Source organism: Dysidea avara, chromosome 8, assembly GCF_963678975.1.
Source record: "Dysidea avara chromosome 8, odDysAvar1.4, whole genome shotgun sequence".
Taxonomy (NCBI): domain Eukaryota; kingdom Metazoa; phylum Porifera; class Demospongiae; order Dictyoceratida; family Dysideidae; genus Dysidea; species Dysidea avara.
In genome coordinates this window covers 20,411,121-20,437,416 of record NC_089279.1, presented here as the reverse complement: position 1 = coordinate 20,437,416, position 26,296 = coordinate 20,411,121, and the positions used below count along the sequence as shown (strand labels likewise).

The 26,296-nt window shown below is 37.5% G+C and overlaps 2 protein-coding genes across 5 annotated transcripts in view; one reads left to right on the top strand and one right to left on the bottom strand.

Moving 5' to 3' along the window:
• The window catches only part of LOC136265131 (Y+L amino acid transporter 2-like), a 48,556-nt gene extending 29,870 nt beyond the window's left edge, over nt 1-18,686 (top strand). For 3 of the 4 annotated variants that reach the window (XM_066059926.1, XM_066059927.1, XM_066059928.1), the window contains 3 exons: nt 2,070-2,219; nt 10,437-10,620; nt 18,572-18,686. In XM_066059926.1, coding sequence (XP_065915998.1) covers nt 2,070-2,219; nt 10,437-10,620; nt 18,572-18,645 — 408 coding nt within the window. In that variant the 3' untranslated portion in view covers nt 18,646-18,686. Of the gene's footprint in view, nt 1-2,069; nt 2,220-3,608; nt 3,725-10,436; nt 10,621-18,571 lie in introns of those variants that run through there. The other variant, XR_010705403.1, reaches the window with a different exon arrangement.
• LOC136264434 (uncharacterized) lies at nt 12,342-15,462 on the bottom strand. Its single transcript, XM_066059168.1, has one exon. The coding sequence runs from the start codon at nt 15,445-15,447 to the stop codon at nt 12,514-12,516; it is 2,934 nt and encodes a 977-aa protein (XP_065915240.1). The 5' UTR covers nt 15,448-15,462; the 3' UTR covers nt 12,342-12,513.
• Nucleotides 18,687-26,296: the final 7,610 nt, after the last annotated feature.

Here is a 26,296-nt window from a genome sequence, read left to right as displayed (position 1 = left end):
CTCACTAACTACGTAATTCTCCTCCTGTACTTAAGTCAGTGTTTACTGACACATTAGAAACTAGCTTGGACTAGGTATTCTGGGTTTGGCATACTAATGAGCTAGCTAGTTTGAATACTGACTCAGAGCCATCAGTAGCCCAGGGGATTAGATTCGTTATAATTCACATTATAAAACTTTCGTGGGTGAGATCAAAGGAAAAAGTGTACTTTAAAGTTCATAAAGTACACTTTAGGGCAAACAGTGCTTTATTGCCCACAAACAGTGCTTTATTGCACCGCAAAGTGTGCTTTATTGCAATAAAGCACTCTTTGTGGGCAATAAAGCACTGTTTGCCCACGTTCCTTAGTGCAGGCTAATAATAGCCTGCGGCACTCACACCAGTACAACTAATCACACAAGCCGGTAAAGGCTACCCAAGCCAATGAAGGCTGTTAGCCTTGCCGTGCTGAGTGATCAATCAATACAGCCAATATGAGTTCTACCACTGGATTGCTTTTATAGACATACCTAAATGCTTTGATGATGGGTGGGAGAAGGTAACGTTGCTGTTACGTTTGTTAATGTAAACGGACAAGTCCTGGAGATATCACGGAAATACTTCACCATGTGTCACAATAGAATTGATTGTGGGTTTTGAATAAAACCTGCCAAACAGGCTATTTTATAATGCAATATGATGCTCCATTGGCCCAGTGTGAACACAAAATGACCCACACAACTCATGGCTTCTGCTCCAATTTTCTCAGCACCAGTTCAGCTTTGTTACCTAATTCATGTCAAACATAAGCTGATTGGCCCAGTGGTATACTACTGGTGGAGCAGTAGATTTCTGGGTTGAGCCAGTTATAGGCTCAGAGTCGTAACACTTATCAAAAACCTGCTGCCAAAATATGTGATGAACGTCTACTTTGCCAAAATATGGTGAAATATGCGTTACTATGTTTAACTAGTTTGTGTGCATTCAGGCTACTAATAGTTCGTGCAGCTCGTGTTAATTACGAGTCTTAGTGTATGGTGAAGCTACACGACTAGAAAGTTCCATGAATCATTTAAAGCATTACCGCGAGTGCTATATGAAAAATAAAGCACTATGCGCGTGGCCGAGTGCTTTATTTTTCATATAGCACTCGCGGCAATGCTTTAACATATGCATAAAGTACTTGCAGTGTTCTTATCCATCGATTAGCTGTCTTGAATTTTTTCTAGAGGTCCAGTAGCGTATAAATGTGATCATGGTAGGGATCCTACATATATGGAAGCATTAGCCATACTGTGTGATCACTACCACAACAGTCCCATGAAATTATACAGGAGGATAATCCAACAATAAACAATAGAAATAACTACTATACCTAGCAACTGCTTGATTACACTGAGAACTGATTGCTCAGTAATTCAATCTTCAAGCAAAGATTGTGTTTGTAAGCCTCACAGCATTTTGAAAGAATTATTAAAGATTTCATGAATGAACGATCGATATACTCTAATAGAACAGTCACCAGATCGAGATACTCAGTCCATGCTGATTTTGAATTGATTGACATCAACTAGAGCTGGGCAATAGTAACAAAAAATATCGAGTATCGTGATATTACTTTTCAAATCGTATCATGATATTTAGCCTCTACACTATCGTGATGGATGTAATACTTATAAATAACTGCTAAGTAGTTATATTCATGAATTATATTCTTCTCTTTTCACAAGAAAGTAGCAATGTTTAGGTGTAAACAATGTATAAATTAACAAGTTTTTTCACAAAATACTTAATTGTACAAGCAACTAACTACTGATCGTCATTTAGATACTACAGTGATACATATCGTTATTGTGATATTTTCATTACCATCGATCGTCTTTTGAAAATTTTGCTATCGCACACCACTAACATCAACCATTTCTTTATCACCACTTGATTTCACAAGTTTTAACCCGGGGTTTATCACCACTGATTTCATGACTTATAACCGAAGCTTTTTAAAAGTCTTACCTTTAGCTGTAGATATGAATGTACAGTATGATATAATTAGTACTTATTTATGTACTACATGCATGTATTATTTCAGGCCACACTTACAGCTCTACTGATATTTTCTGGAGGAATTGTAGATCTACTGAATGCATTTAGTGCAGCAACTTGGGCATTTTATACACTATGTTTTGGCGGACTGATTATTATGAGATTTTCTCATCCACAAACTCCAAGACCATTTAAAGTATGTATGTACATGCAGTAACCTAGAATGTTTACAAGTGCAGTACTATTGTTTGTTTTCTTGTGTTCTTTAGCTTCTTTATTATAACATACAATAGTCTGTCACTGTGGAACCTGTGTTAATGGTCTCCTGAATTAAGCGGTCACCTTTGTATAATGGCCATTGTCACAATGTCCCTCATACTCTGTATTTTCCCATACAAATGTGTGCATTGTGGTTTGGTCGTCTGTCTAACGCTTAAAACAGCCAGCCTATAATTTACCTATGAATCTCTATATACATACTGTACTGTAACTTCAACTCATACAGTATATTGCACTGGCTACACCACTGTACACAAGTGCTGGCAGTCAAGACCTCTATGAAATCCTACCTAATAGGTGGTAACTCACTTGGATTCTTTCATAGCCTAATATTACGAACCACAATAGTGGGTTCATAATAGGGGTCACCTAAAACCAGGTGTGTGCCCACAGTTGGCCAAAGGCCGGTGGTGGGTGCATGCCTGGTTTGCTGAAATTGTTTTGGCTAAAACCATGTGTCTGCATGTCTGCATGTAGATATGCCTGTCCAACACCCATGTGAGCAAACAGGCTTTGAGCTACAAAAATAAACCTTCATTTCAATAAATAAAGATTGTTTACATACTGTATTAGTGTACTGTATTGAAGCTTAACTTTCTGTTTTTGTTGGTTTATATATATATATATATGAAGGAGGTGTGGTTGGTAACTGAAACAAGGTGAAACAGTTTAGTATGGACTAGCCTACTTGTTGTAAAATGCATATAATGGCTGAAACACAACGTAATAGGCCTTGCAAGCTACAAGGAATGGCGTATCTTCTCAAGTTGAAAGGGAGCATATCCCTTTTGTATGCGAATGAAAATTAAGAGTAGCCATGAGGCTTTGTGTAGAGAATTTGCATAATTAGACAAACTATAAAATAGTTACGAAGATACTTCTTAGGGATTTAAAGTGGTTTGCTTGAGTTACGCTTCCTTAGCAATACATAGCAATGTAATTGATGAATTACAAAACAATTGTTGAATTACAAAATATGTTTAATTTTAATTGTACTGTCTGTATGTATTGTTATAAACAAGGTGAATTAGTAGCATGCTGTGTGTTAGTTTATAAAGAGGTATATACCACTTTCACACCCCACTTCAAAGGAAAGAGAAGATACATAAGTGGTATAATAGCACTGCTATCAGTGCTCAGGAATGCATTAACGAGAATAGGAGGTAGTATATAAAAGTTATATCCCTCCTAGGAGGGATATAACTTGTATATGCTACCTCCTATTCTCATTAATGCATTCCAAGCATTCTCAGAAATCATTTGATTTCTTTGATGAAACTGTGTGATCTCCTCTCCTTTAATATAGCGACACTTCACAGGATCGATAGTGGGCTTTAATTCTTGTAAAGTGAGCTAGTGATCAGTGTAAAGTGATCATGGACTTGGGGAAGAAGATAGTTCATTGAATGAAGAAGGTCACAGGTTAGTTTATATTGAACATGTTACGTGACGATGTCCAGACACTAGGTGTAGCGCTTTGGCCATTAGTATTAATAGTATTCACTACTTTAGTTTATTCATATCTAATAAAGTAAGTACCCACAATCGAAACGATCTGCATGCTCGTGACGATACACTTATGTTCAGCCTCTCAGCAGCACTCTTACGACGTTATCCACAATCGAAATTCACATGGTCCCATATAAATACACTCGTAAAGCATTCCTTCAGTTTCCATGTACTCTTGCAGGTGAGTCACCCAAGTGGAATATATTAGTTGTAACATGGGCACTCGTGCCCATGTTACAACTACTACTTGTATTCAAGGGATAGTATTTACTGGATGCCTGCAGTAGCAACTTGTTTGCAAAATTCCTCCACTTTAAAACTACCTTAGAAGGAATCCTTCAACTAAAACCAATCCTCTGGTGGTTGTTTGCAATGAGTATAGTTCCCTAGAGAGTGTCAAGTGAAACAAAATCAGTATGTGTATTGTGACAAAACCATTTTATTCATAATACCCTGTATTGTTTCATAAGCTTACATCAAAATCTATCCACTTTTTGTGCTAAAAAGTATATAGATATGTTTACTGAGTCCTTCCACATGTCTGTGACCTACCAATAAACCTAATTCTACAGATCATCAACCACCATACACCTCAATAAATTTAAAAGTTCACTGCACCAATATTGAAGCTGTATACTAAAGAAACCATGTGACTATTTTGTTTTGTGAACTCCTTTGGGCTTTGTTGTAGCATTAGTTAAGGTTGAACTCGAGGCTGAAGTAGCATTTCTTACCCTTCAAAGATTTCATATGGCATCTCTGCGTATTGAATCCTTCTTCCTGCAATGTGCGATTACCATTTGCTACAGGTGACCATACAGATATGCATGCTCACACAGTTCAGATACGTAAGTGATATAGCACTGATACCAGATTATTGATCTATCAATTTGATTTTTGCAAACCATTTCCAATTCCTAAATAGTGCAGTGGCATTCCAAAATTACTGTGCATTTTTTTGATAAAAGAACCAAAATTGGTACATGTACTTTAACACATACTGATCATCTTTTGGATATGGAGGCACTCATAGTTGTACTCATGATGTCCATAGCACCAGTTTACAAAATAGCTGCCAAGCAAATGGTCTGAAACTATTATAAGGGATTTCAGAAATGCCACCGCACTAAAGGTGGATGGGTAGGTAAAAACAGCAGTGGACCCTGGCACCCATGGAGATCCTAGAATTTTACAAGTACACAGGAAATTTCAACTGGAGTAGGGACCATAACACATCGATAAAAAGTACTGAAACAAGCTGGAGTAGTGCACGATGTTGATTCACAGTAAAGCTATAAGAAGCATTTTATCCCTACTGTGCTTTTCCATTATGGTATCTTGAGCGCAGTAGGGATATAACACTTCTTATAGTTTTACTGTGAATTAATATCGTGCACTACTCCAGCTTGTTTCAGTACTTTTATCGATGTGTTATAGTCCATACTCTAGTTGAAATTTCCAAATTTTTCTGTGTACTTGTTTGTTAACTTTTTTTTGTAAATAATAATTATCTAATCCAAAACAGCTAAGCTGTAAAAAAAAAGAGTGCGGCCCTGAGAAAGGCTATGGTGAAAAAAGATGTGAAATCCAAGGTGGCGGCCAAGAAATGGCTGTGATGGTAGGTTAATGGTAAAAATTTTAATAACGACAATTCAGGTGAATTTTGTGCCAAGACCAAGCTGAACTCTCTACAGGGTGATTTGTTTGTAGCTGAACTCTTTGCATGATTGTTTCTTTGTAACTGAACTCTCTACAATGTGACTTCTTCTAGCTGATCTCTCTACAGGATGACTTGTTTCTAACTGAACTCTCTATAGTGTGATCTGTTCATAGCGGAACTTTCTACTGGGTGATTTGTTTGCAGCTAAACTATTTGCATGATTGTTTCTTTGTAACTGAACTCTCTACAAGGTAACTTCTTCTAGCTGATCTCTCTACAGGGCAATTTGTTTGTAGCTGAATTCTCTACAGGGTGATTTATTTGAGCTGAACTCTCTACATAATGGCTTCTTTGTAGCTGAACTCTCTATTAGGTACCTTCTTCTAGCTGATCTGACTACAGGGTGACTTGTTTGTAGCTGAATTCCCTACAGAATAACTTGCAATGTAATATAACTGTGTAAGTTATACATGCAGCTGAATGCTTTATTAGGGTGACTGTTCTATTAGAGTATCTCGATCTCGCATTTGCTGCACGTAGTTGCCTTTTGAATCATAACTCAGTGATTTGTAATCCGATTCTTCTGTACTACTGCAAGAACTTTCTATGATGATTATTCCAGCTACATACTGATTTTCAGTTCATTGCTCTAAGCGGTTTGCCTGGTAGACACGAAAACTAATAGTTTTTTATTCATAAAAATCGATCGCGTAATTTTGACACAAGTTGGGTTTTGTGTCATATCTCCATGGTCTTTATCCCGATTCCTTTCAAACCACAAAAAGGCACTCCTACGATGGTTGATCCATCTACATATCAATTTTCAACTGATTCCTCCAAGGGGTTTACCCTGTAGGCGTGACAGACCTTCGACCTTATTTTACGCAAATAATCGGTAATAACTCCGTGAATGTTCATCGGATTCCTACCAAAGTTGGTACGGAGATCCGCCTTAATAAGCCCTTTAAATGTGCCAAATTTCAGCCCAATCCGAGCACGCATTCGTGTTTTATGGCGAATTTTGCCAAGTGTGCGAAATGAAAAAGATGAAGAAGAAGAAAAAACGAAGAAATTAAAACGAAATTTTGTTCGCTTGTATCTCGGAAATGGCTGGACCGATTTTCTTCAAATTTGGTATGTAGGCTCCCCTAACTGGGTGGCACGTCTCTAGTAAATTTGGTTCCAATCAGATAAGGGATCACAGAGCTACATAGGTGTGAAAATTGCGTTTTCTTTCTTCCTGTTAATATACTCACGGTGTGGCGCGCCAGCTTCTTGGGCCGCACGACATACTATCGTGTGTCTTGTTGACTGGTGAACCCATGCATACCGCATCTGAAATGGTGCCATGCGCCCCAATTATCGTCTGAAAATTGAAGTATCCATTACGCTTCGTTGTCAGCTTTGTTCAACCCGTTACACAGCATTTCGAATCTATTCGAAAAGCACATCTGCAATCCATGCATATCGAAAGAAAGAAATGGTGCCGCGCACCCCAGTTATATCAATTATTGTCTGAAAAGTGAAGTATCCATTACGCTTCGTTGTCGGTTATGTTCAACCCGTTACACAGCAGTATGAATCAAGAACTGTTTGAAAAGTACCTCTGATATCAAAATAGCCACTATGACAAATATGGACGATTTCCATTACGAATGGTATCCTTCATGTGCTATCGCCAAATCGACACTTTTCGCTGTAAGCAAAGATGAATGGGACACAAAGGAGGACACTGGCAAGTTCATAAAGAATGCACTGTACGTACTGCGGTATGCCAAAAGGCACCTGTTGGGCTGAAGCAACGTCAAACAGTGAAAAATCAAGTCCATAACCTTAGCCGTTATCTAGTTACGCTTATCTGAAGACATCAGTCAGTCAGTTACTTATTTACTCAGTCAGTAGAAAATTCCGTTAAATAAATTATTTTTAAAATTCTGTAGCAACTTGTTGAAAGCGTTTCGGGTCGATCTGAAAGCTTAGTTTCACCTAACCAATACTGCCTGATCGTCGTTAGGGGAAATTGAGGCTATATTTTGGGTGATATTATTTCGTGGGCAACACCTACTCCTTTGTGGTCCCTACTATACATTACTATCGTAGTGTATGGTACACTTCACAATGTTCTATATTTGTACTAGGTAAGTTTTGCATGACCATTCCACTTTTTCCCCATCACAGTGTCTCACACTATGTTTATTGAAAGTATAAGTGCCTCTGAAAAAGTGTCTACAGCTGACTGTAATATAAGCCACTCGCCTTCTATTATGTTGTATCATAGATAGTCTTGTACGAAGCCTGGTTGTCAAGCTGCTGGACTGAAATTTTGTTTGCTTAGCTATAGTAATTTCTATACCTTTAACTATATACTCCAAGAAGAGTTGGATCACCGCCGGTCCCCGGGTCCACTGTAGAGGAGTTGGATCCCCACGGGTCCATTGTTTTTACCTACCCAAAGTGGAGAAATTAGAACTATTTATTGGTGCCATATGGTCTACCCACATTGTGTAAACAACATGGCCTCATACTGACTAGGCAAACTATGGATTTTCTATGTGCTGGCTGCTGCAAAGCAAAGCCTGCGGCAGCCATGCAAAACATAGCTATTGCTGTCCAGTGAACCAGCACCTAAAGTTTCACAACGAAACCAACACCACTAAGCGAAACAAAGGCATTTGCTTCCCCAGGTACCCATTGATGTTACAGCTGGGAGGACTGCTTCCCCAGTTGACACCAGGCCACCAGGTCCCCTTTTAAACAGCTGGGTAGACTGGAGCAGTGTAAGTAAAGTTTCTTGCTCAAGGAATCAATAACAACAATAAAGTGGCTCAACCGGGAATCGAACCTGGGACCTTTCAATTACCAGGCCGATGCCTTAATCACTTGGCTATGCTCCGATGCCTTAACCACTTGGCTATGCTCCTGGCTGCTGCATCTTCTACTTACCTGCAGGGACACTTTGTTATTGTGAACGATGTAAAGATTAGTGCTACACCCTGTAATTAGGATGTGAATACAGCACTATGTGTGGCTTGCATTGTGAGTAAAAAAAAAAATCACAATGCTTCCACTGTAGCTTATTCTCCTCTAGGGACACTGATTTAGACAGATGAGTCTGTGAAGCATTAACATCTAATCATAGCTACTGTAGATAGTAACTTATCTTTACAATGTGAAGAATTCTAGGAGGAATTTGGGCAGCACACAAATTTTTGGGGAAATGCCTACTTAAACAGTACTACCATACTGTTTGATATACTAATGTAGTTCTGCCATACCCACCTTTAGAAATCATCCTAGAGATATCTTGCTCAACGAAAATCACCTTTACGGAATAATACTAGTCCATATAATACAGCAGTAACACTTATAGGTTGCAAGATATAAAATTTTAAAAAATCGCCAGAACTCAAATTTCCTGACCACAGTTGCAAGGCTAGAAGCCAAACAAAGCAGCACATGGCCACCATTTTTACGCCACAATAACAGTTTCAGTGGGATGTGCCTTTTGGGGATCCAATGAGTGTAGTCCCTGTCTTGACTCTTTTCTTTTATCTTCAGTGAGGTTGTTTGTCTTCTTCTTCATCCAACAAAACCATATCAAGGCATTAATTTTGTGTGCTGCCCAAAATTCTGCCTAGTTGAGGGAAATACGATAGAACTGTATAGTAGGGACCACAAAGGAGTAGGCGTGGCCCACGAAATAATACCACCAAAAAAAATCAGCCTCACTTTCTCCTGACAATGATGAAGCAGTATTGGTTAGGTAAAACCAAGCTTTCAGATCGACCTGAAACTCTTTTAACAAGTTGCTACAGAAATTTAAATATATATATATATATATTAAAATAACGGAATTTTCTGGTAACTGACTTACTGAATAAGTAACTGACACCTTCAGACAAGCATAGCTCGATAACGGCTAAGGCTACGGGCTTGATTTTTTCACTGTTTGACGTTGCTTTGGTCCGACAGGTGCCTTTTGGCATACTACGGTGCGTAGATTGCATTCTTCATGGACTTACTAGTGTCCTCCTTTGTGTCCTATTCATCTTTGCTGACAGTGAAAAGTGTCGATTTGGCAATAGCACATGATTGCTTCCCTTCGTAACAGAAATTGTCCGTATTGTCAAAGTAGCTATTTTGATAGCAGAGGTGCTTTTCGAACAGTTCTTGATTTGTACTGCTGTGTAACAGGTTGAACATAGTCAACAACGAAGCTTAATGGATACTTCACTTTTCAGACTATGATTGATATAACTGGGGCACGCTGCACCATTTTTTTCTTTCGGTATGCATGGATTGTAGAGGTGCTTTTCGAACAGTTCTTGATTTGAAATGCTGCGTAACGGGTTGAACATAGCCGACAATGAAGCGTAGTGGACACTTTACTTTTCTGATGATAATTGGGGCACGCTGCGCCATTTCAGATGTGGTATACGTGGGTTCACCAGTCATAATAATTGTTTACAAAAAGTTAACAAACAAGTACACAGAAAAATTTGTAATTTCCAACTAGAGTAGGGACCATAGCACATTGATTAAAAATACTGAACAATAAGAAGTGTTATATTCCTACTGTGCTCAAGATGCACAGTAGGGATATAACACTTCTTATTGTTTTACTGTGATTTAATATCGTGCACTACTCCAGCTTGTTTCAGTACTTTTTATTGATGTGCCATGGTCCCTACTCTAGTCGAAAATTCCAAATTTTTCTGTGTACTTGTGTATAATATAACCCTGTGGTTTCCCTTGTTCTGAGATGTCAAAGTGGTATATTACAGAGTATTACATTGTAAGTGAACCTCTTAATATTTAATTACCTGTTTATAACAGTCATAACCACTGAAATGCTGCCTGGTTTTTCTCTATCTGTATATAAAAGCCAAATGTATGGTAACCATTGTACACAGGTTCCACTGTAATGTACTTATGGAAAATTGTAGTAGTTATTTCCCTTTACAGGTATGGATTGTCATTCCCATAGTAATGAGTATTTGTGGAGTGGTTCTTGTAATATTACCCTTGACTGATCCAGCTGATTCACTATATGAACTGATGGCATTGGGAATCGTTCTACTAGGAGTTCCTGTGTATTTTGTAGCAATTCAGGGCTACTGGAAACCACCTATTCTAACTAAAATTAATGGTTAGCCACAAGTGTAGATGACTCTTTTATTTCTATGATCCCTACTCAAATATAAAATTTCTAAGTTTCCACACTGTTATTTACACAAATTGCATCTTAGCAAAGGAAGAATGGTGTTGGTTAGCTATTATAGTGGCTTGTCAGGTATCCCAACCATCAATTATTAGTTTAAATCACTTTGGTCATTTCACTTAAGGTACATCAAACAGTGAAGAAATCAAGCTTGTAGCGTTAGAGTTTTGTTTGGAGGTGTTAGTTAGCAGGAAAAGTTTAGTTAAACAGAATATTAAACTCTTTGGAAGGGCTTTAGTTACTTTGAAAGCATTTTTGGCCTTACAAATACCTCCAAGCTGTTTTGAAGGCTGTTTTTGGGCAGATATAGTAGGCAAGGTAGCTCAAACCCAGTACTACCATACTATACAATAGGGACGGATCTTGTCATAATGTCTGGTACCATATTCCCTTTAGTCTCGCATAGCCAGACCCTATTTCTCCGCACGCCGCTTATCAATTAGAAATTATAAGTGACTGCTCCGAAACCAGAGGTGATTTTCTAGCAGAACTTTTCTATTGTAGAGTTCCCAGATCCTTTCAGAGCAGGCACTTATAATTTCCAATCAATAAGCACTGTGCGGATAAATAGGGTCTGGCTACGCGAGACTTTCGGAGCAGGTGCTTATAATTTCCAATCGATAAGTGCTCTGCGGAGAAATAGGGTCTGGCTACGCGAGACTATATTCCCTTCTTTGTTGTGTTGCTATAGAAGCTAATGATCCCTACTAGCTTGTAAAATTCCTTATACATGTTCTAATGAAGTATACGACTGTTAAGGTGGCGGTATACAAGAAACCCATCATTAGGAAGTGAAGCCATAATGTTACCACATGAATTTGTTTTGTTATATCACATGATTACACTTGTGTAATAATATCATGGCTATGCTGCGTGTTAAAGCGTATGGCATAGGAACTTAGTTTAAGGGGATACGTATCCTTTGCACAAAGTTTTGCAGCAAGGGCAATTTGTGGTTTTAGTATAGTATCCTAAATGATGAGGACAGTTTTTCTGCATCAGTTTTCTCTAGTATACTAGTGAGTTAGACCTCTGTATTTGTTCTAGGTAGTGTAATATAGTGTAAAGAAATGGCTTCTATTGCTGTTGTGAGTAATATTCACAATGATTTCACAATTTTGAGATACTATGAAAATTATAATTTTGAGATACCATAATAGTTAATGTCCCTTGTATAGTCCAGTCATTTTATGATTTAACCTTTAACTAATTGCAACACAAGCTTTCTTAACAGTTTCTAGCGCAGAAAATTGCTCTATAACATATCAAAAGTCCTAAGGAATCCCATGACGGGAAAGTGACCTTTTAGTGACCTTTTACAGCCAATTTTTGGCAAAAATTGAGAATTTTGCCTCTATTTCATCCAAATATCAACCAAATTGGTCAAATGTGGTATCAAATGAATGGTCTCACTGAAAGGAAAAATGTGATACTTATTTGAAGTCAATAGCTCATTTCGTTCAGAAGTTAGAGCCATTTAACTGATCAAAAAAATTGGCCGCCCACGCACTTAATTAATTTTGTCTGGCTACTGTGTTTTGATGTAGCATTGGAAATGCATGATTTGATTATGGTAATAAACATGATTGATAGCAAGGGGTAACTAAGAAGCCTTTAGCGTTGGTCTGTTGTCATGGATTTGTGTTTGAATTGATGCTAACATGATTGTGACATATAAACTGGTAATTTTTCAGCAAATAATAATATTATAGCAATTTCTTAGATTGTACGTAATAAGCTCTGATATAAATGTAAACTTATGACTTATATAAAACAGCATAAATTCCTAAGAAATTCTGTAAGGATAATCCAAAGTCTACATCAATTATCATCATCTTCAAGAATCACACCATCAACATTGGTACAAGCTGTTCCTTTGCAATTGCCACATGCAGGAGAACATTTTACATTATATTTCTTGCATGTGCACCTCATAGTGCTACAATCTGTGTGGCAATTACATCTTATTATCTTAAGTAGGTCATCTGGAGCTGGTGGTAAATCAGTGAACAATGGCATTAGAGTCCCATCACACTTTTTCCACCCCCATTCAAGTGGCTGAAATTCTCTGCCACAGCCTTTCCACTCCTGTATTTGTAAATACACACGTAGGCTATGGTATTTGGCAGCTGCGGAAGTAGGAGGTAGAGTTTGTGGATGAATAAATGTATTATTCGTAGCCACTTTCTCACAGAAACACTTATAGCGTAAACAGTCCAATGTTTCTCCTGGTTTTCCGTTGTACATTGCCACTAAAGCTTGCTCTCCTGCTGCAATTATTTCTTTCGGTGTAGCAGATGATGTGCAAAATACTTCTGCTTGCTCTTGAAAGTTTCGAATTGACCGGAACTTCTTAAGGGAAGCACCTTTTCCAATACCATACAGTTGTGAAGTAGTATCACATCCAAGTATAGCATGAAGGAAAAGAAGATTTTTACATACTTCAGGACCAAGTTTCTTCTTGGCAGCACTAATGTTCCATACTCGAAGTTTCTTGGTGGTGGTTCTTTTTGGCTCAGGTTTGAAAAATATGGTATGAGAATTTAAGCAGGCATGATAGCATAACAATACCAGAAGATCGGTGTCATCACCAACCAGAACAGTGTCTGTTACTGTGGCTGATTCTACAGCTTTCTGTACTATCATTACATCAGCATCTCCTGGACTATGATACACTTTGCAATTTCTTCTTTCTAAGTACTTCCCAAGCATAATAATGAACTTCTGCTTGTTTGTACAGTTTGCTAAAAAGGTTTCTTTTCTCATGTTGAGTTTAGTACTATCTGTAAATGAAACAGGTACTCCTGATCGTCCTTTAGCTCTCCTTTTGTGTGCCATATCTTTTGTTGATGACTTCTGATATCCATCAAAAACAACTATAGCTTCTCCATATTTCTTTGCTACATAATCTGTGTATATTGTACAAATATCCCCATAAGCTGATCCTTGTGTCCATGGAACACGTTGTAGGAGGGCTCCTCCATCCAGCACAAATTGGACCTCTCCAGGTATTTCCTGACTATCTAGTGACACAACACTCCAAATAGCGTTACTTAGTGCAGCTTTCTGTGGCTGTCTAAGCATTAGTGAAGAATCAAACAATGCTGGTGGATAGCTGCAAAGCTCATACTTGAGCACATCTTCAATTCTAATAGTTGCATTTGCTGCTACAGTTAACCGTTGGAAGAGAAGTTGGGGATCAATCTGAACTGTAACACCTTCAATTTTCAGTGCAGACGTGTAACCTAGTGTAACAACTTGATGGCTTTTCTTGAAAGTGTACTCAGCAACTGTTGTTCCTTTCATTCTATCCAAAATAGCACTACCAACTTCTCTTGCATTGTCAACATTAATAATGCTGTGTGCATGCACTCCAGAGTAGATGCTGCGTAGGCTGGTGTCAAAAGTAGAAAACGGATCTCGTTCTTGAAGGCAACTAAGAATTATTTGGGTGTCCTTCCAATCACGAGTTAGCCTAGCCTGTGTCATCTCCTTGTTCTGATCTCCAGAATCATAAGACACCCCAGTGAGTTCTTGCATAGCTCTATTTACTTCAGCACATGCTGGCATTGATAGTAACCAAACTAATCGTTGCTGTTCGTTCATACCTCGTCCTCTTGTGAGACCACCATTTGTCTTCATGCTCCTCATCAGCACCTGTTCAATGACAAGATCTGAAGAGAGACCAGCCCAGTAACGATCACTACGTCTGATCACATGTAAGCCATTCTGAAAGTGTTGGTATACATCAGGGTGATCATCTTGGAGATGAGACATTTGCTGTAAGTATATATGTAAAGACTTGGTGTAATTGTTGTGCCCTGCGGCTGCCATGTAAGGAAGCATTTCTGCAACAGCTTGAAGATGCAAATCCCAGTTACCAATACGCTCTGCTCTAATATGTTTGCGAAGAACATCAATCATGTCCATGTACTGAAGCCATAATTTTGCTGTTCTGGAAGTTTTCAAAATTTCTTTCTTGTTTTGAAGGGAATCATCAATTCTGGCTAGTGTAGCATGCTCACATACATGATCTGCAGTTATCGATCCTTGAACTAGCCTTTCATAGAGGATGGCAGCTTCTTTCAGGTCAGTATTGTCAAAGAAATCATCATGTGTTTGTGATATCTCTGCTACCTCCTCTGTTTCTTCGTTTGTGATCTCTGAACATTGTGGTATGGGAATACCAAAGGTGCTAGCTAAGATCAAAGCATTAAGTGCTGCATCAACTATAAGATGTCCTCGTAATGCTCTAGCAGTAGCTTTACCATTGAGCATATGGACTACTGCATTAGGTGCATATACCTGTTCTAGTAGTTCTTGCAAACCAGAAGCTGCCATGAGGTGACCAATGCACCCAAGAAAACTCATTTCGGTATGAAAGCCTCCTAGACGAAGAACTATACTCTTCAGTTCACTTCCAACTGGCTCACTGACAATGATCATCAAAGCTTTCCACCATAGTGGTTGATCAAATGTGATTATAGGTGTGACATTATGTCGCCGGGAATGCTCTTGAATGTATTTCAATGTGGAGTATACGCATGTAGTGTCACTGGGATTGATATCAATCATTGGGAGGAACATTACTGATGATTTTCCAGGATGATTTCCATGATGAACAAGCTGCATCATTCCTGACCATGCTGGCCTTGGTGATCCAAACATAATTGAGGTTTTCCATAATAAATCAAAGTAAGAGGTGGGATCTTTGGCTATAAAACTGTTGAGCTGTTCATATTTAATCTTGGTCATTCCAATACTGTCTTCTTTATGGTACACAATTGGCACTCTACCAACACTAGCTATTTCACTAGGTGTGACTTTAACTCTGTGGATTTGGTAGCTCTTATTAACTCCTGGGGTTATTGCAGCTATCATCCCCATACCATGAAAGGTATCATTTCCATCCAGAGTTTTGATATTATGATCGACATTGTCCGCAACATACTGGATAAAATGTGACGAGTGATTAGGAATGTCAGTTCCATAATTCAACACCGCGTTTTGTTCAAACTGATGAACTTCATTGTAAGAACAACAGAAACCATGCTGATGTAATGTATCGATGAGGAAGCGTGATGCATACTGGTGATGCAGTTGCACACCCAAACCAACTTGTAAAGGTACCAATAAAACTCTGGGACGAGCTGCCTGCATTATAGCTTGCCCAATTGAAGCAATTTTCATCTGGTTTTCTTTTCTTATAATTAAACCTGTAAGAAACAATCTCAGAGACTCTGGTAAAAAGTTGATACATACATCAGATCCTAGATTTTCAAAGCCTGGGTAAACAGAGTTAGATGTTTTCACTGCTTTAATCTCTTCCCTGATTAATTTGGCTGCGGTTTCTATTATCCTCATCTTGTCCTTTTCAGAATCAGTATCACGATGGCAATAAAATTCATGGAGGATTGTCTTGGCTTTATTTCTAAAAGTAACAACATTTGGTTTACCATTGATCTCCGTCTCAATAATTCTATCTCCAAAATGTTCTTTGAGCTTTTGCTGCATATATTGATAACTGTAAGCACCTAGCTCGCTGTCAACCATACACTCTTCCATGTGTTGGATCAAATCATAAATAGTAATCTGTTCATCATCATTTTCTTCAAGGAATTTGGTAGTCTCAAGAAATGCATCTGATTGTTGCTTCTCTTGTGGTCGACCTAACTTCACCTTTTTTGAAGTATTCCCTTCTGATCCATGAGCCAAGGGCATGTTTTTCATGGTGCGAAAATTGACACTGCACACTCTATGATAGACTGCATCAGCTGCGTGTAGATCATGAACTTGTAATACTCTAGCCTGTACTGCATTTGCCCAATCATCCCCCCTGTCATGACACACTGCTAGAATTGTGGCTCTCATTTCAACTGTTCTTGCAGTTACAACTTCTGAAGTTTTTCTTTTTTTGTCAACAATTGCTGGTTCACCACAAAAGAAGCAGTCAGTGCCAAAATTAAATTCCCTCTGTGTTGACCTAAGCATATGCTTACCAGTGTTTGTAGCTGTTGCTGTACCTGGTTGTTCTTCTTTCACTCTTAAAGTTTTAGCTATTTGATCTGGTTTACAATATTGGCGGCGACATTCCTGGTGTACCAACTGTCCAGGTACGCAATGCACAGTGTCTCTTCTTTCTTCACTTGCCTTATTGATGCTTGCACATCCCTTTTCTCCTAGGGTAACTTTGGATAATGCTTCTATGGGTAGATTGCAAATGACACACTCTTCTAGTACCTCCATGTCTTATCCATTGAGATCAGAGGATAGCACTCTAGCTATTCAATTGTCTTATAAAGCTTGCTAAATAATAGAATAAGAAAATTTAATGTGCAAGGATTGCATGAAGAATAAAACCTAAAAAAACAAATTAATGGCCATGCACAACAATGTCCAAGTAAATTAAAAGGCATATATAGCAGCCTTAATGATTAAATAAAAATATATGGCTACTATGACTAAAATGTTTGAATTCTTGATTTCACAAATCTTATTAACACAAATACAAAAAGGTTGGCAGCAGTCACTAGTTGGCAGAAAAATACAGTATTGATTTTGATTCTCATACCTGAAATCTATTGCTTTAGTCTCTAATATTCTACAGCAATCAAAAGAAAGACACTGTTTTGCTTCTTTTTAATGCCAAGTAAACAACACCATTAGTTATCATGGCAACAGTTATTGGAGCATAATAATCCCAGCTGTGTGATAGTGATAGTTTTCTACCTCTATACTACAAGAAAATTAGCTGACATTGCTCTGCAATTAGTTGGACACTAATAATTAATATAAATTATGCTGAAACCTTTAAAGCTGAGCATTTTGCTGACAGCTGAATGTGATTTGTTGACATAAATGTGCTATATAAATTTTATTTGAACTTCCCATATACTAGCCACCTTTGCATAGCAAATTCAAAATTGTGCAGTTTGCAATATAATTGGTGGATCTGTGTGTTAGGCCTATATACAGTGTGTAACTGCTTCAAGCTAACAATAGTACAGACTGGTTTCCATGGTAACAGTCAAGTCCTGAAGTGCCACAAATCTCCTTTGTCATTTTTTGTCTTTTACCACAGCTTAAAGTGTGCTTCCAGTCAAGAAAAGAACACTACTATAGTGAAAACCTTAAATTTAATTAAGTGCGTGGGCGGCCAATTTTTTGATCAGTTAAATGGCTCTAACTTCTGAACGAAATGAGCTATTGACTTCCAGTAAGTATCACATTTTTCCTTTCAGTGAGACCATTCATTTGATACCACATTTGACCAATTTGGTTGATATTTGGATGAAATATAGGCAAAATTCTCAATTTTTGCCAAAAATTGGCTGTAAAAGGTCACTAAAAGGTCACTTTCCCGTCATGGGATTCCTTAGGACTTTTGATATGTTATAGAGTACAATTTTCTGTGCTAGAAACTGTTAAGAAAGCTTGTGTTGCAATTAGTTAAAGGTTGACCCCTTATTTTCCATAAAATGACTGGACTAGTATGTTGAAAGCAACCTAGTCTTCTCTGTTACTGGGCACTAGCTAGTAGCCTATACTAGTTGTGATCACAGATCTGTAGGTGCTTCCTTCGTTAGAATAAAAATGCCATGTGGTTATTTCAAAGGTGCATTTTACCCGTGGTGTAAGTTGGCAAGTAAAGATCCCACTTATAGCCAGCTAGGAGTAGAGGGTACATTACTTCTTCAATTGCAATATGATTTGTGTGTGTAACCTGTAAAGTCTGTGTGCTAGAACTAGATTTAAGAGAGTATGCATATTTTTGGAATTCCAATGGCTTCCAGTATGTCGCCCTTTAAAACAGAATACTCTAAATGGCATTTGTGTATTTTTTTTTTACAGTGTATCTGTTTCTTTCTTTCATCTGTAGATCAACTAGCTGTGACATTGGACAATTTTCTTAATACTACATCTTCAATTGTAACTGAGACTATCAGTAGCTAGTATTTACAAAGAATTTACTTATTAAACTGTATTCTTAGTATGTCATACTAGTAGCAGTACCTATCATACACATTTACATATAGTTTAGTGCCAACATATATGCTTTCCATTTAAGGTTAAATGATAAGTAGTACCGAGCATTAATATGAACACTAGGTAGTACCTGCCCTAGTTCATGTGCATATGTAAATACACACCACATACAATTAATTGTATTCTGAAGACAACTTCACCTTCATTTCAGCCATGTATTAGTACTTCACCAGCAAATTTTCCTCTGTTCCCTATCACTCTCATATCTAATAGTACTAACCATGCACAGAACTAAATATTAGTTCTTCATCATTAACAGTCATGATTAGCAGTGATTGCTGCCGCATGTGTTTTGAAATATCAGGAACACACAGTTTCTATCAGCACACATGTAGTGTAATAGGTAGCTGGAAATAATCTAAATACAAGCACCAACTGCAATGATTGCAATTGCAAAACACCATTAAATAATTTTTCACATGACAGATTACCACTACCATTAAAATTCAAATGAATTGGTAGTCTTGCTTGTTTAAAGAGTTAATCTTAGCTTATTTCACCTCTGTTAAAACTTGCTTAAAGTGCTAGTTGTATGTTAGTTATATGCCTTGCCACCTCCTACTAAATATGAACAAGGAATTTATCATTTGTGTGACAATTTTGGAAGAGTGATTTATTTATAGCCACCAACTGTCCTTTTTAAAGGTAATAGCTTGTGCCACGATGGTTAAAATTTGTATAAAGCTTACAATTTATACTAATTTTATAAAGGTCAGTTGGTGGCTATAAACAAACTCTTCCGGTGGTAGCGGCAATCCAAACCACTTCATATTGGCTATATTATTATAGCCAATATGAAGTGTTTTGGATTGCCACTACCACTAATACAGCCTAGCTCTGCCTGTTTTATTATTAGTAACACTTTACAGTGACCTGCACTGAAGGTCTGACAGCAACATGTGCTGCAGCCTTAGGATTACCTAACCTATTTTCAAGGACTTAGACTTATTGACTTGACTTGGTGACTTGACTTAATGACTTTTAAAAGACTTAATCTTAGCTTCTGCCACCTGTATTAGTAATTTTGTGTAAACCGCTAGTTTTTTCTTAGTTTTCCACTACCTATTGAATAATAAGAGCCAGAAACTTGACGTTTGTATAAGACATCAATTATGGCCATTGTTTGCAATTTTCAAAAGACAGTAGCTTGTGCCACCACTAAACTTTGCATAATTATAAGCTGTAGCAAATACGTAAATGTTTGAGGGAATAATATTAGCTTGTGCTAGCATTCTTGCTTGTTTAATCACTTAACCTTAGCTTCTGTCACCTCTATTAAAATGTACATAAACTATTAGTTGCTTGTTTGGTTTAACCTAGCCACCACCTATTGAATAAGAACCAGCAACTTGACATTCGCATGACTACCGTACGCAAGGAAATTTTGATGTCAAAAAAATTTGATGAATTTGACGAATTGTTTAAATTTGTCAAATTAAAATTCGTCAAATGTTTATAAGCGCCTTTAAAAGTACAGGTTTTGTCTACAATTTCTTTATTTTCGTCAACATTTTATTCGTCAAATGTGCTGAAGTATGAATTTGTCAAATTTTTCTTACGTCAAAATTTCCTTGCGTACGGTAGCTAGTTTGTTTAATTACCTTTTTGTTTCATTTTATGGACTTTTTGGTAGCAACTTTTTTGTTTAATAATTTTTTTTTAACATTTTCTTGAATTTTTGGTAGTACCTTTTTGTTTAATTATTATTTTTTAAAACTTTCTGGACTTTATGGTAGCACCTTTTTTTGCTTAATTATGTTTTTTTTTACATTTTCCTTACTTTTAAGCAGCACCTTCTTGTTTAATTATTATTTCTTTACAGAAATTGTAAATAAGAATGTGGTATATATAATCAAAGAATTATACATCAAGCTAGAGTTCTACTGTTCCATGGCACCACTGTTCATTTCCACTCCACCACTTTAGTCCTTCCTCACTATCCTTAATTATAATTTGTTCAGTATCAAGAACTATTTAAAATAGATTATCTACACATAGAGTACTGTATTAGAACAAGCATCACCCTGCGATAAGTACACTCACTCCCCAAAGATATATTAATAACTCTTCTTAACTTGTTGATACTTCACACTAAAAATTCCATTAATAACTCTTCTTAACTTGTTGATACTTCACACTAATAATTATGATTGTTTAGCAAAACTTATTTATTTATCCCTTTAGTACAATGCAAAATTAATGTCTCAGTCTTTAATGTAACACATATGTACAGAGCACGTAGGATAGAAATAATATACTAATTGGTGTGCATTATAATTGTGGGCCAAATTGTTCAATGGTTACTGCATTGGGCTGCTCACCTTGAGGTTCAGGGTACATATCCACAGTGGGGAACATTAAAAAAAAATATTTTTTTTACTTCAATTGTGATGTATTTAAATAGCACATAAAATACTACTCCATCAGTGCCTAGCTGATGGACCAGAGTGGTTGAAGGAGACCGCTTGGGAAACCCTGCGGGTGGTGCTGGCATCAGGGGCTCGATCCCCGGACCAGGAGCAGCCAACCCCCTCCCCCATCCTAACAGCTTTCTTCTGGTAGGTTAACTAGGCCGAATCACTAGCAAAGCCGATGACCAAGTCTGCGTGTGGGCCATGTGGTGCTCCACCAGCCGCCCCCTGCATCTATGGCCAAGCCCGTGTGCAGCTGGGGGGGCAATCAGGATTGGGCCAACCTCCCAATGTGAAATGGCACCCATTAGTGACATTTTTTTTTTTCTGGACATTTTGGTAGCACCTTATTGTTTAATTACCTTTTTGTTTCATTTTCTGGATGTTTTGGTAACACCTTTTTGTTTCATTTTCTGGACTTTTTGATTGCACCATGTTTGCTTAATTATCTTTTTTTTTTACATTTTCTGGACTTTTTGGCAGCACTTGCTTGTTTAATTATTATTTCTTTAAATTTTCTTGACTTTGATAGCACAATTTTGTTTAATTACCTTTTAATTTCATTTTCTAGACGTTTTAGTAGCACCTTTTTGTTTAATTACCTTTTTGTTTCATTTTCTGGACTTTTTGATAGCGCCATTTTTGCTTAATTATCTTTTATTTTACATTTTCTGGACATTTTGGTAGCACCTTTTTTGTTTAATTATTATTTTTTTACATTTTCTTGACTTTTTGGTAGCACATTTTTGTTTAATTATTTTTTTTTACGCTTTCTTGACTTTTTGGTAGCACCTTTTTGTTTACTAACCTTTTTGTTTCATTTCTGGACTTTTTGGTAGCACCTTTTATTTAATTACGTTTTTGTTTCATTTTCTGGACTTTTTGGTAGCACATATTTTTGTTTAATTACCTTTTTGTTTCATTTTCTGGACTTTTTGGTAGTACCTTTATTGTTTAACTATTATTATTTTACATTTTCTTGAGTTTTTGGTATCATATTTTTGTTTAATTATTATTTTTTACACTTTCTGGACATTTTGGTAGTACCTTTTTGTTTAATTATTCATGTTTTTTACACTTTCTGGACTTTTTGGCTTTTTGGTTGCACCTTTTTGTTTAATTACCCTTTTGTTTCATTTTCTGGACTTTTTGGTAACACCTTTTTTGATTAATTATTATTTTTTTTACATTTTCTGGACTTTTTGGTAGCACCTTTATTATTATTTTTACATTTTCTGGATTTTTGGCAGTACGTTTTTGGAAGAGATCGTTGATTGCCAAAATCAGTTTTGCTTTTTTTAAATAATGGCAGTAGCTTGTGCCATCATTGTTAAACTTTGCACAAATTAATATCAAGACACACGGTATGTCGTGCGGCCCAAGAAGCCGGCGCGTAACACCCGTGAGTATATTGACAGGAAGAAAGAAAACGTAATTTTCGCACCTCCGTAGCTCTGTGTTTCCTTGATGAAACAAGACGATTTTTGCTGTGCACATGCCCTCCAACTGTAGCACTCCACATTCCAAATTTGAGCAAAATCACTTCTCGCGTTCCCAAGATATGCGACTTCAAAAATTGGCTCAGTTTTTTCGGGTTTTTTTTCTTATTTTTCTTGTCACACACTTACAAAAACTGCTATAAAATGCGAATGCCACATCCGATTGCCTTGACATTTGGCACACAGAAAGGGGATATAAAGGCGCATCTCGGTACCAACTTTGGCTGGAATACGATAAACAGCCATAGAGTTATGAGCGAATATTCACAAAAAATAATACCAATATGCTGTCACGCCTACAGGGTAAACTGCGTATGGGAAGAAGCTGAAAATCGGTGGGTGAATAGGTTAACTATTGAGCCTCAAACCTTTTGTGGTTTGAAAGAAATCGAGCTAAAAACCAGGAAGATACAACGAAAAAACCAACAGTGTGTAACAATTATGCAATCGAGATTAGCTATTAAAAAACGAAGTGGATATTTAGCCGGTCACCGGTCACGGTTCAAATATTTATTTAGCCGGTCGTTTGTTGGGAAGTGTCAACTATAACTCTAGTATCAAACACACTAGTTGTATGATAGTATTTTATATTTGTAATATTAAATAGTACAAAAACAAGAGGAGTAGCCAGCAAGCACCGGTGGTACAGTGGTGGACCGTTGGTACTCTAAATCTGAATGTGTGGGTTTGAGTCTAGGTCACGTTACACTTTTTTTCTTTGTTTCTTAAACCTTTTTGTGTCACGATTTTTTCTAAGTTTTTTTTAAAATATTGCAATGACCGGCTAAATATCAACAGCCAATAAAAAAATGACTGCTTGCCACGCCTACCAGATAAACCGCTTGGGGTTATGCTTTGAAAATCGTTCTACAGATGGAGTAATCATCTTAGAAAGGCTCGTCAATGGTGTAGAAGAATCAGACTTAAAGCCACGGAGTGATAACACGAAATCCAACTTGGTGCAGCAAATGCGAGATCGAGATACTCCAATAGAGCAGTCATCCTAATCTAATCCAAAACAGCCAAGCTGTAAAAAAAGAGTGCGGCCCTGAGAAAGGCTATGGTGAAAAAAGATGTGAAATCCAAGGTGGCGGCCAAGAAATGGCTGTGATGGTAGGTTAATGGTAAAAATTTTAATAACGACAATTCAGATGAATTTTGTGCCAAGACCAAGCGGCACCAAATTCACCTGAATTGTTGTTAATAAAATTTTTTCCATTAACCTACCATCACAGCCATTTCTTGGCCGCCACCTTGGATTCCAAGCGGCAGAAAATTCATTTGAATTGTTGTTATTAAAATTTTTACCATTAACCTACCATCACAGCCATTTCTTGGCCGCCACCTTGGATTTCACATCTTTTTTCACCATAGCCTTTCTCAGGGCCGCACTCTTTTTTTACAGCTTGGCTGTTTTGGATTAGATTTCACTTCTTTTTGTATTTGTATACCCCAAAGCCGGCTTATGGCTGGCTTTAGGGCTTTTTAACCTGTCATTTTTTCTTTACTACAGGAAGAAGAAAAGATGAAGCAGGATGATTTCTTTGTAGCTGACCTCTCTGCAAGGTGATCCTTCTAGCTGATCTCTCTACCGGATGACTTGCTTGTAGCTGAACTCTCTACAGGGTGATTTGTTTGTAGCTGAACTCTCTACAAGGTAACTTCTTCTAGCTGATCTTTCTACAGGGTGATTTGTTTGTCTCTACAGGGCAATTTGTTTGCAGCTGAACTCTCTACATGGTAGTTTCTTTGTAGCTGAACTCTCTACAATGTAACTTCTTCTAGCTGAACTCTCTACAGGGTGATTTGTTTGTTGCTGAACTCTCTACAGGGCAATTTGTTTGCAGCTTAACTCTCTACATGGTAGCTTCTTTGTAGCTGAACTCTCTACAATGTAACTTCTTCTAGCTGAACTCTCTACAGGATGACTTGTTTGTAGCTGAACCCTCTACAGGGTGATTTGTTTGTAGCTGAACTCTCTACAAGGTAACTTCTTCTAGCTGATCTTTCTACAGGATGATTTGTTTGTAGCTGAATTCTCTACAGGGCAATTTGTTTGCAGCTGAACTCTGTACATGGTAGTTTCTTTGTAGCTGAACTCTCTACAATGTAACTTCTTCTAGCTAAACTCTCTACAGGGTGACTTGTTTCTAGCTGATCTCTCTACAGTGTAACTTGTTTCTAGCTAAACTCTCTACAGGGTGATTTGTTTGTCTCTACAGGGCAATTTGTTTTCAGCTGAACTCTCTACATTGTAGTATCTTTGTAGCTGAACTCTCTACAATGTAACTTCTTCTAGCTGAACTCTCTACACACAGTAAAAACAAACTAGTGAACGTCACTACTAAATGTAGTGAACGTCACTACTAATGTCTGCCACAATACTCACTATTTTTGTGTAGTGACGTTCACTACTAATTTTGTAGTGAACATCACTACATTGACCACCAAGTAGTGATGTTCACTGCAAGAAGTAGTGACGTTCACTACAAAAAGTAGTGAACGTCACTACTTAAAAGTAGTGAGTATTGTGGCAGAGCAATTCACTACTAAATTTTTACAGTGCAGAGTGACTTGTTTGTAGCTGAATTCTCTACAGGGCAATTTGTTTGCAGCTGAACTCTGTACATGGTAGTTTCTTTGTAGCTGAACTCTCTACAATGTAACTTCTTCTAGCTGAACTCTCTACAGGGTGACTTGTTTATAGCTGATCTCTCTACAGGGTGACTTGTTTCTAGCTGAACTCTCTACAGGGTGATTCGTTTGTATCTGAACTCTTTGCATGATTGTTTCTTTGTAACTGAACTCTCTACAATGTGACTTCTTCTAGCTGATCTCTCTACAGGATGACTTGTTTCTAACTGAACTCTCTATAGTGTGATCTGTTCATAGCGGAGCTTTCTACTGGGTGATTTGTTTGCAGCTAAACTCTTTGCATGATTGTTTCTTTGTAACTGAACTCTCTACAAGGTAACTTCTTCTAGCTGATCTCTCTACAGGGCAATTTGTTTGTAGCTGAATTCTCTACAGGGTAATTTATTTGAGCTGAACTCTCTACATGATGGCTTCTTTGTAGCTGAACTCTCTATTAGGTATCTTCTTCTAGCTGATCACAGGGTGACTTGTTTGTAGCTGAATTCCCTACAGAATAACTTGCAATGTAATATAACTGTGTAAATTATACATTCAGCTGAATGCTTTATTAGGGTGACTGTTCTATTAGAGTATCTCGATCTCGCATTTGCTGCACGTAGTTGCCTTTCGAATCATAACTCAGTGATTTGTAATCCGATTCTTCTGTACTACTGCAAGAACTTTCTATGATGATTATTCCAGCTACATACTGATTTTCAGTTCATTGCTCTAAGTGGTTTGCCTGGTAGACACGAAATTAATAGTTTTTTTATTCATAAAAATCGATCGCGTAATTTTGACACAAGTTGGGTTTTGTGTCATATCTCCATGGTCTTTATCCCGATTCCTTTCAAACCACAAAAAGGCACTCCTACGATGATTGCTCCATCTACATATCAATTTTCAACTGATTCCTCCAAGGGGTTTACCCTGTAGGCGTGACAGACCTTCGACCTTATTTTACGCTTAGCACATATTTGTCGAATCACGTATTGTGGTTGCTGGTGGTATTAA

Excerpts from the sequence above, each read along its gene's own strand:
- LOC136264434 (XM_066059168.1), bottom strand. The coding sequence starts at position 15,447 with ATGACCAAGATTAAATATGAACAGCTCAACAGTTTTATAGCCAAAGAT.